This window comes from Muscardinus avellanarius (assembly GCF_963383645.1).
Source record: "Muscardinus avellanarius genome assembly, chromosome: 11".
NCBI classification, from domain to species: domain Eukaryota; kingdom Metazoa; phylum Chordata; class Mammalia; order Rodentia; family Gliridae; genus Muscardinus; species Muscardinus avellanarius.
The window spans coordinates 68,638,310-68,653,259 of record NC_137797.1 but is presented as its reverse complement, the minus strand read 5'-3'; the positions used below and the strand labels follow the sequence as shown (position 1 = coordinate 68,653,259).

The following is a 14,950-nucleotide window of genomic DNA, read 5'->3' as shown; positions in this document are numbered from 1 at the left end:
AGAACCCCCTGCTGGTTGGCTCTGGACTCTGACAAGCTGTGGCTCTGTGTGTATGTGTGTGTGTGTGGGGGGGGGGCAAGGGGGGAATCCCAGGTGCTGAGGAGGCTCTGCTAACTACCACTTTCTTCAGAGCACTTCCTTTTGCCCAGGGACAAGTTTGTGCTGGAGAGACGCGCTGGCCAGGGAGCTTCTCAAGCTGAGACCTGCCCTGCTGGGAAGGAGACAGGGCAGGAGGGAGCCGAGTCCACCCTTGCCCAGTACCTCTGTCTCTGCCTGCTCAGACTCATGACCACTTGCTTGGAATCTGATCTCCTTCCCAGGGGCAGAATAAGTACCTCTTCTTGTTTGGGGCTCCCTCTTCTGGGAAGGGTGAACTTTTCAGGTTGAATTCAAATTCCTCACGTTGACCACACGGTGCCAGCTGGCCAGCGTGAAGGTGTTGCTCCTGGTAGGGGCGGTTTGCTTCCACAAACCCTCACCAAGTGCTCAAACATGCCCTACATTGTAAGTGGGACTGGGGTGGCCAGGGAAGCCCCCTTCCTGCTGTCAGAGCCAGGGACCCTGGGCTCCTCTTCCTTTGCGTATGATGTCATTTCTGAGGCCACTGTTTCCAACCGGAACCCCTGCTCTTTCGGGGTTCGTGGTAACAGTCAGCAGTCGGTGGACTCAGGGCCACAAAGGTGACTGTATGAGGAAGAGCCACTGGGGACAGAGGTAGAAGACACCTGGGGAGGGGCTGCTGGAGCAGGTGAGGGCCTGTGGGGATAGAGAGGCTTTGTATGAACACCTGAGGGCTAGGGGAGGATGAGGGACAAGAAAGTGGGAGACATTCTGGGGAGACAGACACAGAGACAAGCAGCCCCATTTCAGGCCCTTTCACCATCCCCAGGCCTCTTTGGGCTGTTCCAGGGGGCTGGATGTGGATTCTCTGGGCAGAGTCCAGTGTGGTGAAACTCTGGTTTCCTGCAGATGGTACTCTCCCCACCCCCACCTGGGCAGGGGCCAGGGTTCCTCCAGTGTCCCCTAATTCAGGGGCTGGCCCAGAGGGGAAGAAGGTGGTGTTTGCAGGGCTACCACTAGGAGGCACTTTCATCCTCCCTGCCTTGAATCATCTCCTCCCGTGAGGAGGAGAGGAGAATGAGCCATTGCCAGAGAGCTGGGGAGTCCTTGCCTTGGTGGACTTCTGGAGGGGCGTCCCCAGGCCTTTGAACTTGTGTCCAGGCCTGAGCCGTTGGGTGAACAGTGCTTGGTGGAAGGTTCCAGAGGGGTCTCTCCCCAAGAGACACTTCTGAGGGAGCTAAGTACTCTGGACCAAAGTCTTAAAAGGATGGCCACCTGGCTCAGAGGCCCCTCTGTGAGGGCAGGAATCGTCCTCATTTTTTCCCTCAGCCCTAAGTATTTCCTGGGCCTTGGGTAGCTTGGTTTTTGCTAACTTCAGGCCAGAGCGTCCCTGTATTTCCAGAGCTCTGAGTTGTTAACCGGCAGGTGTCTTATCTGGCTCCAGGTCCAGGTCCAGAGTGGCAGGCTTCAAGTGGGAACCGAGGCTCCGAGGTCCCACCAGCTCCCCTCCCTCTCTCCCCGGGTTGTGGAGTGTGTCTCTGGAGTCACGGGCACTCTCACAACCTTCCCTGCGAGCCTCTCTCTGACCCTCTTCCCAGCATAATCATTGGTTGCTTCTTGTTATTCTCAGACTTCTTGGCATCATTATTTATGACTCCTCGGGGATCCCTCTAGGGGCAAGAGGGCATCTTCATCATCTCTGTACCACTGGCCTCTAATGCAGGCATTGGTGGGATGGGTGGTCTCAGGCTGCAGGAGGGGGAGCTTCAACCTAGCTCTCGGGAGGAGCTGTTTATGGGATCACTGAGGCAACAGGGAAGGGCACTGGGGCCCCTCAGAGTGTGGAACCACTTCCACTGAGTCTTGTCTCCAGATTTTTTAGTTCTCTAAATGGGGAGATGTTGGGGTGTCCTGGTCCCCCTCCCATGCTGGGCTGCTGCCTATCTTTGCTACTTTTTCTCCAGACTAGGGCTTGGGGCAACAGAGCCCAAGGCTTGGGAGCTGCCAAGACTAGACATGATAGGGAACCCATGGGTTTTCTCTAGATTGTGTGCAGGGCTCCGTGTAGGCTCGTGGTTTTAACACAGCGTGTGGCTTGCAAACTACTGGGGGTGATGGGCAGCTCTTGAGTACGAATCGTGTGGAGACACCTTTATTCCAGAGGCTACTTTCAACTCATTTATATGTCACTTTCTATTGGTATAACAACTTTTACTTCCCTTCCCAAGCCTTCAGTCCCCAAAGGCTGCTCATAATTCCCCTCAGCCTAAAGCACTCCCCCAACACAGAGCAAGGTGAGTCATCGTGATTCTCATGTGCAAATAAAGTCAGTTTATTGAGAACAGAGAGCCCAGAGGCTCTGGCAGAGCACTAGGGTCCCAGCTGGGCAGGACTGTAGGAGGGGCTCCTGGGAGGTGGGGTCAGCCCAGCACCTCCTCCACCTTCTCCCAGTCCCAAACCAGAGTCTCTGAGTGACTGGGTAACCCACAGAACTGGAAGGGGGGGCTGCATTCACGACAGACCCAAAGCCCCAAGGCAAGAGGAATTAAAGGGAGAGGGAGCAGGAAGTGAGTGGCTATGTACAGAGAGGGGGTGCTGATTCCACTCAGCAATAAGGTCAGCTCTTCATTTTCCAGCTATCCAGTAACTATTCCATGTTCCCTTACCTTTTCTTCTAGGTGATTTTCCCCCATCCCTTGCCAATGAGAGCTCAGGAAACACTGATGTTTATAGTTGGAGGGCAACATACCCAAGCAAGAAATCTACTGCCCAGAGACCATCTCTTGAGTGCCTTTGTTGGGAGGACGTTGGCAGATGCTGAATGGTCCTGGCATTTGGCTTTGGAATTCGGAGTGGGATTTGGGGGTGTCTCCGTTAGACATTCACAATAAAGTGTGTTTCAGGTGGGTGCTAAAAGATGTTCACTTTTCCTGAGTGCATGAGAGTCGGAGAGAAGGGAGATAGGAGTCTTGAGTGGGGGTGGAGAGGAGGCCGGCTTTGTGGGGAAACTTGCATGGGCTCTTCACAAAGAAGGACTTTGATTCAACCATTGGCCTTCTCACCCAGAAGAGGAGTAGTGGGGGCTATTGCCATTCTCTTGGCTGTACTAGGGCCAACTGTCACCAGGCCAGGGGACAGGAACAATGTTTCCTCTTTCTCTACATCCCATCTCAGCATAGGCCCAGCTAGGGCCTGCACCCAGCTACTTGATAGGAGGCTCTCACAGATAAGGAAGGACCTTGAGGGCAGCTCCAAGTGGAAACCCCCTGGGGAATCTGGAGTCAATATGGGAAAGGTAAGGTTTTGGAATCTCCTGGTCTTCAGCCCCGTGGGAGTGTGACATCCAGGGCCCTGTCCCCTGGGTTTCCAGCCTCGGCTCCAGTGCTAACGCTAGTGGCCACAGGCGCTGCCCCCAGTGGCCTGCTTTGTGCTGGAGCTGCGCCCACTCCCACAGCTTAGGAGCCCTTGGGGTTCACAGGGGATGTAGAGTTCACCGGTGCCCACAACACTGCAGCCCCCGCTGCTCCTGAGGACGCCAGTACCCCCGGTGCAGTACTCGGTCCTCAGCATGGGCCCATTGACCACACACGGCTCGTACAGGACGGCGCCTTTGGAGCTGCTCACGGCTGTGGAGACATGAAGGGGTGCTCAGGGCCCCACTCCGCGTGGGTCAGAGGGAGTTGCCCTGAAACAGCTGAGCCAGGCCAATCCTCTGCCTGTGACTGCTCACTGCCAACCTTGCCTACTTGGGTCCCCCCCACCACCCACTGCTTGGAATCTCCCCACGTGCTTCTCTCCTTCCCCAGAGCTGTGGCAAGGCCAGATCTGGTATCTGCTTTACCGCCTCTCCGTCTCTACTCTGCGGATCCCTCCCTCTTGAGCCTCTTCAAACCCTCACCCTTTAGCAGAGCATTGGTGTGGCCTCCTGGGGCCTCCGGGGACAATCTGTGCCTCTGCTCCTAGTTCTGACTCCCCAAAGATATGGACAACCCAGCCAGAGGCCTTCTCCCTCAGCACAGGCTCAGAGTAGGCAGAGCCCTTCCCATGGGGCAGGAGAAACCCCAGAAGTCGGGGTAGAGTGGCGTGTGTTTTGTGTTGGGTTGATCAACACCCAAGACCCAGAGCTTGGGGCATGGCTGGTCTACTTACAGATATTCACGGGCCCAATGCCTTCACACAGCCTGGAGAGAGGAGGGAAAAGAAGACAAGGTAACTGCATCCAAGAGAACAAGATGGTCAAGGTGGTGCCTCCTTCCTCACCATGCCCAGCAGGGGGCTGAAGGTTGCTTGTTGTTTGGATTTTCCATGATTGCGGGTGGGTGGCAGAGGCACCAGCTGCCTGAGGGTGGGACAACAGACCCCTGTGCCTGTCCTTCCCAGAGCTCACCTGTGCTCCTCGCCCTCCAGCAGGCGCCTGTAGGTGGCGATCTCGATGTCCAGGCCCAGCTTGGAGTTCATCACCTCCTGGTACTCCTTGAGTAGGCAGGCCATGTCCTGCTTGGCCTTCTGCAGGGCGCCCTCCAGCTCGGCCAGCTTGCACTTGGCGTCATTGAGGGCTGCCTCGCCCTGCTGTTCGGCCTCAGCTATGGCAGCCTCAAGTTTGCAGCGCTGTGGGGGAGAGGGCATGGGAAGGCATCATGGAGGAGCCCTGGAGCCCAGAGCCGGACCCTCAGAAAGACAGAGATGACATATGGTGGTACCTGCCAGGTTCAAAATTGCTGTGGATTTTGCTCTAAGCTTGTGACAGCTGGCTTCTCCTGGGGATTGGGAGCAGTTTTCTCTCAAAAACACTCTAGGGAGATGGTGAGATTTCCCTTTTCGATATGCTCAGCAGGTTTTCATAGGAAGAGAGGCTAATATATTTTGAGTGCCTGGCTGTTCTTCACTAGCCTAGGTGAATAATGGGTCTGATTTTATGAGCAACTCAAAGTCACCTTGAAGTTCAGGGTCGTGAGACCAGAGTCTGGGTCTGAAGGGATTGTGAGAACATTTTTTCTCGATTCCTTTGCTATTTCATTTCTGACAGTTTATGTTGAGGACCTGAATATTTCTTGAGGCTGCCACCCCGCTGTGGCCAGCTCTTATAGAAAGGACTTGCTTCCTCTCCGTGAAGAGCAGTTTTGTTTCCTGGTTAGGGGCTCACAGGCAGGGCTGGAGCTGCCCACACAGCCCTGCCTGTGATCAGTCTCTCTCTGTGGAGCTCACGGCGAGGAGCCTTCGTGGCCTCACCTGGACTTTGACCGTCTCGATTTCTTGCTGCAGCCGCTGGATCAGCTTGTTCATTTCCAGTATCTCGTTCTTGCGGTTGCGGAGGTTGTCGCAGTGGTTCCCGGCGGTCAGCCGCAGCTCCTCATACTGTGGGGACAGAGCAGTTAGACTCCCAGGCTCCGCGTGGCGTGCCTCCTAGCCCCATGCTCCCTGTTCCAGGTCTTTTCTCCGGGGACTTCCTAGCCTGGGTGCTCTCTGGCTCTGACACTTGATCTACTCCCTGTCTCCTTTCCATTTCGATCGGTTTTGGGGTCCTTACATGGTACTCCCTGCTCCCACCTCACCCATCGCCCCGAGCCCTCGAGCTTGCCAACTTCCCCTCAAGCGCCAAGCTTCTCTCCTCTCCTCTCCAATTCCTTTCTTTCTACTCCAGAGCCTATTCCAAGGGCTTGCTCCATTTTAGATGTGTCTCTGAACCCTGGAGGGAGTTTCTCTGCTCAGCCTGAGATACTAACAAACTAAGGACTCATAACAATTAAAAATAAAAGGCAATGTATGTCCCACCTTGGCTAAACACTTTTTTTAAACTTTTCAACACTGAATTCAATTTTCGAAGGGTAAGTACACAACTTACATTTATAGATTTAGAAAATTAGCCAATTTCAAAGTTTTTGATAGTGGGTGGAAACATCTTGCATAGAAAATGCACATTAAGGGCTGGAGATATGGCTTAGTGGTGGAGGACATGGGAGATGTCACTAAGCAGAGGACGGGGAAGGGAGTTCCAGGCTTGGAGCAGGAGCCAGGACATAGGGGCAGGAAAGTGAGCTCTGGGTTTGCCGTGCAGTATGAGGGAGGCTGAGCCAGACAGGTGGCTTGGGGCTGTGTGAAGCCCTGGGTTTGATCTCCAGCAGAGAGAGAGAGAGAGAGAGAGAGAGAGAGAGAGAAAGAAGAAGGAGGAGGAGGAGGAGGAGGAGGAGGAGGAGAAGAAGAAGAAGAAGAAGAAGAAGAAGAAGAAGAAGAAGAAGGAGAAGGAGAAGGAGAAGGAGAAGGAGAAGGAGAAGGAGAAGGAGAAGGAGAAGGAGAAGGAGAAGGAGAAGAAAGGAGAGGAGAGGGGATGGAGGGAGAGAGGGAGGGAAAGAAAGAGAGAGAGAGAGAGAGAGAGAATATATCATTCTGGCTTTTCTGTTATTTGGTTGCTGTGGGAAAGCCTGCAGCTGCCTAATAAATATCTACTCTTCTCTACTTAAAATATAACCCTTCGAGCCCAGATAAGAGAGCACTTCCCAGCCTGATCAATGTGATCCATGGTCATTGCCGGTCAGGGCCGCTAGGAACGCTCTGTAAGTGGGACTGCCCTGTGGGCATGTTTTCCTCCCTCTAGTCTCTCTTCCTGCTTACCACGATCGAGTGGAGTGATGTTGGAGGTATTGCAGCTATCTTGGGACAAGAAACAACTATGAGCATGAAAACATGTTGAGGATGATAAGCAGAATGGATGGCTAGAAGGATCCTGGCTCCCTGGTGGAATAATAAAACCCCTGTGCCATCCTGGGCAGTCTATTTTTGTACCTTGTTATCAGAGGGGAACACAAAGCCTGGATTTGTTTCAACTCTTTTTTTTTAAAATTCTGATCCTCGTAGCTAAACACAATTTCTAACTAATAGAATTGTCTTTATGGCTCTGACTTGGGAGAATGGGAAAATAAACTTGTATTCCCTGAGGCCAGTGACTGATGGGTGGCCCAGGGCCGTGGGTGGAGGTGCCAGCAGGGTGAACTGGGCCATGGGCTGAGTCGCCAGGGCTGACTCCAGACCAGGGCTGGTTGATTATTTCTGATGACCACAGATCTTCAGAATAGACAGAGTAACACTTACAGCACTATCTGGGCAGCAGTATCCATCATCTTCACAAAAACCTCCTAAGTTCTTTGCAGGGTCCTACATGGCCCCAAGCCATCTGTCTACCACAGTCTCCCTCATAGTAGACGGCCAAGCTGGAGCTCAGTTTCCTGCCTCTGTGCCCTGGCTCCTGCTGCTCCAAGCCCTGGCACTCCCTTCCCCGTCCTCTGCTTAGTGACATCTCCCATGTCCTCCACAGCAGATCAGATGACACTGCCTCTGCTTTTCCAGACACAGTTTGTAACCTTTGTCATCAGTCCCCTAAGCCTGCTGCTGGCCCTTAGGAACCCCTGTGTGCCCCTTGTCTTTCACGGTGGCTGCTCACATATTCCTCTTCCCCCTGTCATTTGCTTGGCTCCAGGGAGCCTGACTCTTGGTATCCTTGGTGCCACCAGCATGTGAGGCCATCTCCCCTGGCCACCCTGTCTAAAGCCACCTTTCCACAATGCTCCGCACCCTGATTTAGTTTCTCCCTGGCACGTATCTGAGTCTAACATACATCCTATATTCTTATTTCTGAGAGCCCTCCCCTGGCTCTCAGAGGGCAACACGCAGGCAGAGGTGGCTGGCCATTCTGTCCGCCGCTGAATTCCCAGCTTCCAGCATGACGCTGAGCACACAATGGGTGCTCAACAAACCATTGCAGAATGTGCGACCCAGTGAGTGAACGCATGAGACTGGCATGACAGCATTTGTTAAATGAAATTGCCCTTTGGGGCCCCCCTGCCCTCCCAGCAATCCCCTAATTACTGAGTCTGGGCCTACCTTAATCACCATTTCTGCTCTGCCACCAATAACCATCCCCTGCCACCGCCTCCTCCCACGTCTCCAAGCCTAGAGTCCCCTGCCATCATCACCAATTAGGTTTATTGAAGGCTGCTTAGAGGAGCACTTCTGGCGAATCTGCAGGTAAATAAAGCTGGCACCTGGCATCCTGGTAGCAAACCTGGCCTGCCTGTGGGGTCTCTCCCACATGCTCTACAGCGACCGGAACTAGTCCCACAGAAACAGTAGGGCTGGAGCTTATGGGGTACCCTGGTCCCATGGCATGGCACAGCCCTCATCTGTGCCTCACTGGCTTTCTGGGGGCAGAGAGCATCTTGGGGTCTTCTCCTCTCCCTCCCCCAGCTCCTCTCTCTGCTCCCCTGCCCCTCCCATCCGCCAGCCTCACCCGGCACTGGTACCAGGCCTCTGCCTCAGCTTTGCTCCGGCTGGCAATGTCATCATACTGGGCCTTGATCTCAGCGATGATGCTGTTCACATCCAGCTCCCGGCTGTTGTCCATCTTCACAATGACCGAGGTCTCAGAGATCTGGGACTGCAGCAGGAGGATCTCCTGGGTGAGGGCAGGGGTAGAGGAGTGAGCTCTGAGGATGTGGGGCAGGAAGGGAGAGCCTGCTCTGACCTTCCCGCAGCGATTTGCACAGGACTCTGCTATAGAGGTGCAACCTCCCGTCATCAACATGCTCCTCCCTTGTACCCATCCTGGAGTAGCCCAGGCTTTCCCAGAAGGGCCCAAGGATCTGAGCGACTGACTTATAGGAGCTCCACTCCCTAAGCATCTGCAGTTCCATGGTATCTCTTCCTGTTCTTGCTCTGGAAAGGCATGCACTGGGCAGATGCTTTCTTACCTCCTCTCTGGCTCCCTCAGGACCCGCCTCTGATCAAGCACCTAGGAGCAGCATGGCTTCAGTACCTCCTCAAACAGGCCTTTCAGGAAGGTGATCTCCTGTTCTAGCGCCTCCACGTTGGTTTCCAGGTCAGCCTTCATCAGGAAGGCGGTGTCCACATCCTGCAGCAGAGCAGTGACAGAATCACAACCCTGAGCTGGGGGCACGCAAGGGCCCTGCCTCCTGCCACTCAGGCGCCTCAGCCAGTGGGCAGCAGCTGCAGGTGTGGGCCTCCTTTGCTCCCTGAGGCCAGGTATAAGGGAAGGAGTGAAGGGACCAGGCAGGGAGAAGGCCCCAGTCCTGGGGTGTCATGCCTGGGCCTGACACCCCGAAGGGAAGGCTCTGAGGAGCCTACAGAGCACCCTTTGCAGAGCTAGGCCTTGAAATTTTCAGCTACCTGTCTAAGGAATCATAGCAATTGGTTTAATCCATGAAGGGCTTAAGTCAGGGTTTTGTTGTTGTTGCTGTTGTTTTGCTGTTGACTTGACATTAATCACATCCCCAGCAGACAGAACCTCTCGTGGCTTTGGTCCACACGGTTGAGTAGAGGCCAGGCCAGTCCCTGCCGGGGAGAGAAGCCTGGCCTCCCTTTCTTTCAGGTCAGTGGGGCTGGCGCAGGAGTCCGAGGTGTGGGCTTTGGCGGGGTGGAGACAGGTTGTGGACATGTCTAGCCACAGCCCGAGGGCTGGTGTCTAAGGCCAGCTGGGCTGGCTCTGGGCCTCCACCTCCCCATGTGTCCCCCTCACCTTCTTCAGGGCAACAAACTCGTTCTCAGCACAGGGGCGCAGGGAGAGCTCCTCTTCGTATCTGATGGGATGGGCAGGAGAGAGGCTTTAGCTGGGCGAGTAGCGTTTGAAAGGGGTCTTGGCATGAGGCCTTTGAGGGCCCTTCTACCCGTCACCCACTGACTGCCCTAGGGAACCACCAGGTCCAGCCCAGTCTCGGGACACCTCCCCACTCATTGTAGATAATTATTACCAGAGCTTCTCACAGCCACTCTCCAAGCGTTCCCCCTCTTCTCCCCCATAGCCTCTTTCTGTGGTGAGTCATCCTCTGGCAAGTCCTCCTTAAAGCTACCTTCCTTCTCTCTTGCTGTGGAGGAAGCCCCTTCATCTAGTTGTTTCCTCTGAGAATCAGAGAAAGGTCATGCTGCTGGCAGGGCCGTCTTTACAGATCTGAAAGCTGGCTCCAGTTCCTGGAATTCCCAGCTGGCCCTGGCCTCCGCCTTGCGGGGAGGGTGGGAAGCCTGGCCTCTACCTGCAGCCCAGTGGCAGAGGTAGCAATTAGCCACTTTGCTGGGCTCACCAAGGCAGCCCAGCTATTTCCTGCAAAGTCTTGGGGCCCCCGCAGAGCTCCTCCAAGGCAGAGGGAGTCAGCACTGGGGCTCAGCCTGCCTGGGGAGACTCTGATGAGTGGCATTGACCCATCAGAAGCGTCTTTGTGCCTCCAGATGCCCATCTCTTCCTTTCTAGCCCCGGCACTGGGTTCTGGAGCCTATGCCCAGGTTTGAATCCCAGCTCGGTCACGTGACAGCTAAGGCCAAGACGGGTAAATGACCTGGTCTCTCTGGGCTTCATCGTCTGCAGTTTCATCCCCTGCAGAATGAGGTTAACTCTGGTCCTGCCTTGCGAGGCAGTTGTGAGTTAGCTGATGTCTGCCACACATTAGAACAGCCCCCGGCCTGGGCTGCTTGTGATGGAAGCTTTTGCCACCATTATTTGTCAGCGTGATCTCAACGTCTCCTCTTGAGCGTGTTTAAAATCCAAAGTTCTCATCCTGAGCGGCAACTCCTATCTCCTCTGTGACCTTGCTACTTTATTCTCCTGAGGGGCATGCCTCTATCCCCCACAGCCTGCCCCCCTTGCTGGGCACACCCTGGCCCTTGCTTGTATGTGTTTCTGACCCTATCTTTCTAGGAGTACTCTGGATTTCCCATTTGGAAGAAGCCCCTGGAAGGGACATAGCAAGCTCTTCCTTACTCCCTTCCTTGGAGATCCCCTTCCCCTTCTGCTCTATCCCCACTACAGCAACCCCCTGGGGCATCCTGAGGAAAGGAGCTACATTTTCCCCTCTGTAGCACCCACACTTCCTGGCACAGTGCCAGCCACTAATAAGGCTCATGGTTCAGTATGTGTGTTCCCAACATGGCTCCTCCTCACTGATCCAAAGCCCCTATGAACTGTTGCTCTCAGTCTATCGGTACTATTTATCCACAATGGAAAAATGTCTTTCTCAACCTTCCCCCACCAACATGCACTCCCATGGGGCCCTGGGCCCGGGCAGACCCCACCAAGACCCACCAGGAGGCAGTTTATTTGGGCCTCAGTCTCTTGCAAGTGCTGGAGCCAGCTACCTGCCAGCTCTTGTTTAACATGTGCTCAGCTACCACCTACTCCAAGCTGGGAACTAGACTCACAGTTGCCCTGAGATTTAATGCACCAACCCCAAAGCGCTGGGAATGAATTGAGACAGTGGGTGCTAGAGCTTACGTGTGTGTGTGTGTGTGTGTGTGTGTGTGTGTGTGTGTGTGTGTGTTGATGATGATGATGAGGAGGAGGAGTTGGGAAGCTGGAATTCAGGAAATGTGGGCTGAATAGGCGAGGAGCGGAAGGAACAGCAGGTGAAAAACCTTGGTGGGAAGAGCCTCGCGGACCTGTTGGAGGACTAGCAAGTAGTTCCAGATCTGCAAAGGATTGATGGGAGCTAACGCAGAACAGGTAGATAGTTTGGGGCAAAGAATCAGAGCTCCCAAATACGTGAAGGAGCATGTCTTACAGTATAAGAGATCCTGAGGGCCTTATTGAGGCAGGGCAGTGGGAATGGAGATGAAGACAAGTGCATAATATCAGAGCTTGCACTGTGAGCCAAATGTAGGCTACCATAGGATGCTGTTTGTTATCCCACTTAATTGTCCTGTCACCTAATGAGCTGAGTTTTAGTTTTTCCATATTATGGATGAGAAGACTGAGGCCCAGAATGCTTCTATAACTTGCGCTGGGTCCCCTCAGGGGTGGAAGCAGAGCCGACTCACTTTTTCTTGTAGCTCTCCAGCGTGTCCTGGAGGCTGCAGAGCTCCGACTCCAGCCTCCCGTGGTCCCCGGTCACGCAGTCCAGCTGCCTCCGCAGGGAGCAGATGTAGCCCTCGAAGAGGGGCTCCATGTTGCTCTGGCAGCACCTCTGCTGCTGCATGAAGTTCCACTTCGTCTCCAGCAGCTTGTTCTTCTGCTCCAGGAACCGGACCTGCAGTTAAGAATGGGGTGTCACCGGGCAGTCGGGACCAGGAATGATTTGCGTCCTCTGTCAACTCACCACTGCCAATGCACTAGGATTCGAAAAAGTTAAGGTCTCTGCATAGACTGGCTCCTGAGGGTGTGTGTGTCTTTGTGCCTCCTCTACTTTGGGGACTTAGAGGACCCCCCTCACTTTCCATTCAGGGGTTACATGTAGCAGAAAAAATACTGCACAGAGCCCGAGGGCAGGGCCACTCTCCAGCTCTCCAAGGCTGCCTCTCACAAGCCCTGTGGCCTAGACCAGACCTCCTGCTCCTTCAAGCCTCCCTTGCTTCCTAAAACTCCTACTTGTGATGGTGTATGGGACAGAACTCTGCAGACTGCATGTGAAGATATGATGGTGGTGATCAGGAGTCCAGGCTTTAATTGCAGCGCAGGGGAGGAAGCCAGCTCAAGGGCTGTGTCCTGGGACTGTACAGCTCTTTTTGCCTACTCTGCCCCATCCTGTATGGCTGCTTCTGAAAAGGAGCCTAGGTTGCAGTACATGGACGGCTGCTGGCCCACCTCCTCTGCTTTGTGGGTTGGAACTAAGGTTGGAAGCAGCTGAGTGAGCTGACCCTGGTCACCCAGCTAGTCATGAGCAGAGGGAGCGTGGTCTCCAGTCCTTGTTCTGGGATTTCCTGTACTGTGTGCTCTGCCTCTCAAGAAAACTGCAGAAGGAATGTTGCCCCACTTCTGGTCAACGGCCACATCAGCAGGAGGCTCCCAGCCTTTCAGAATAGTTTATAACCACAACTAAATACGCTTTAAAAATAAAACGAAGCCTGATTTAACACATACCTTTTTGAAGGACTTTTGCATAGCTTGCCTATGAGTCTCCCACTGTCTCTCCTCCCCAGGAGGCAGCACAGTCCCCAGCCCAGGCAGTAAGTGGCCTGTACAGGGATGCAGGGTCACAGGAGTGGATCAACAGCAAGACCCAGGGCTCCTGACTTCTGACCTGGGAATCTTGGCCCTAAACCTCAAGATCAGAAGAAACACCAGCCTAGCTCTTGGCATGGCTTCTGACCCCAAGGGTCTCCCTGGGGTATAAGAAGAACCCAGGGGCAACTGAAGGATGACAGACAGGCCAGTTCAGTGGCTTTTAAAGACAGCATGTCCCCCTTTCCGGTAGCCCCCTTCCCTTGACAGATGCAAGACTTAGGTGACAGTCATCTTATGTCCCTAGTTTTGCTCCTCTTTTTCCTCATTCCAGGCCTAATTTGAGTGTCATGGTGCCCACCCCCACATGCAGGCCCAGGAGCCTTTTTCTGGTACTGAGATTGAACCCAGGGGCATTCTACCTCTGAGCTACAGCTCCAGCCCTTTTTTATGTTTTTGTTTTGAAACAGAGTCTTGCTAAGTTGCTGAGGGTCTCATTACATTGCAAAGGCTGGCCTTGAACCTGTGATCCTCCTATGTCCGCCTCTCAAGTAATGGGATTACAGGTATGTGTCACTGTGCCTGGCAGGTCCAAGAGTCTTGACACAGCTCAGACACACAGAAGGCAGCTCTACTGTTAAAGCTTCATCAGAAGAGGTATCTCTCAGTCTGTTTGGCCATTTCTTTCCGTATGGCTTTGGAGGTTCCTCTTACAATTTGCTCTCAATCAACATTGGTGACTTTTTTTTTAAAGAGAATGTCCAAAGAATGTTGACATACTTAAAAAGAAAAGAAAAGAAAAGAAAAGAAAAGCAGAAAAGACCTGGGAAGCAGCAGAAATGTTTGGTGCTGAGCCTGACCTACTCAACTTTCAGTGCCAGGTGGCTGGAATGCTGGAGAGGCCAGTGGACACCGGGTGGTTTGCCCATTGCCAGCCCCTCCTGCCCTGTGACCAGCCACTAGGCACACTCTGCGGCGGTCTCCTCTCCCAGGCCTGGCACCTCGGGCCTGCCCCCTCACCTTGTTGATGAAGGATGCGAAGCGGTTATTGAGGCACTTGATCTGCTCCTTCTCATCCCTCTTCACCCTCTGCACCGCCGGGTCCATCTCCAGGTCCAGGGGGACCAGGAGGCTTTCATTGATGGTGACGGGGGTGATGCAGGCAGAAGGCCCACAGGTGGCCCCAGCCCGATACCCGAAGCCAGGCAGGCTGCACCTGGAGGCGACCCGAGGCCTCCCGAAGCCCACGTTGCACAGGCTCCGGGAGCCAAGGCAGCCCAGGGCGCGGAGGCCCCCACCAGCCCCAGGCCGGCATGGCCCCTTGCTCACTTCATAGTGGGTGACCACGCGGGGCACGACAGCCGAGCAGGAGCTGAAACTCGGAGTGCCGCATCTGGAGCCCACCTGGAAGGAGCGGCAAGACATGACAGGAGAGGCGGAGAGAGAGCCCTGCAGGGGAGAACGGGGAACGGGAATGACCAAGTCATGGTCAGCCTCCCACCTTTTATCTGGTAGAGGGGGTGGAGGGCTAAGCTGGGTCAAACCCCAAGTCCCCATTAAATCAGGTTTATGAGCTTGGGAGATTGGCAGCTGCTAAGTAACAAGGTAGATAATTAGGGTAGCAAAGAGCAAAGAGAAGGAGCCACTGGTCAGTGCTGGGGGGGGGTCTATAAAAGTCCCATTTGTCCTCCTTCCTTGTTTATGGGGGTGATGAAAGGGGCTATACAAACAGATGTTTGCCATATCCAGTGGTACAGCCTCAAGGAAAGGCAGAATGGGACTTGGCGTCATTTCCTAGGGGGGAAACGGAGGGGCATGAATTATGCACCTGACTTCCCTGGGACTAGAGGGCAGATTAGACATGCTGAGGGTGCTCTGTTTATTCAGCCAAGGCTGTCTCTATATCTTTCCATAGGTCCCCCAGTCCTCTCCATGGGCCCCTAGGCCACCCCAGATGCT

The 14,950-nt window shown here is 54.2% G+C and overlaps 1 protein-coding gene across 1 annotated transcript; it reads right to left on the bottom strand.

The window, feature by feature from the left end:
• Window positions 1-3,450: 3,450 nt before the first annotated feature.
• Window positions 3,451-14,416, bottom strand: KRT82 (keratin 82; the record flags this gene model as incomplete). Its single annotated transcript, XM_080705870.1, has 9 exons — window positions 3,451-3,686; window positions 4,210-4,241; window positions 4,448-4,668; window positions 5,290-5,415; window positions 8,342-8,506; window positions 8,867-8,962; window positions 9,587-9,647; window positions 11,872-12,080; window positions 14,012-14,416. The coding sequence occupies 9 exons, from the start codon at window positions 14,414-14,416 to the stop codon at window positions 3,451-3,453; spliced, it is 1,551 nt and encodes a 516-aa protein (XP_080561996.1).
• Window positions 14,417-14,950: the final 534 nt, after the last annotated feature.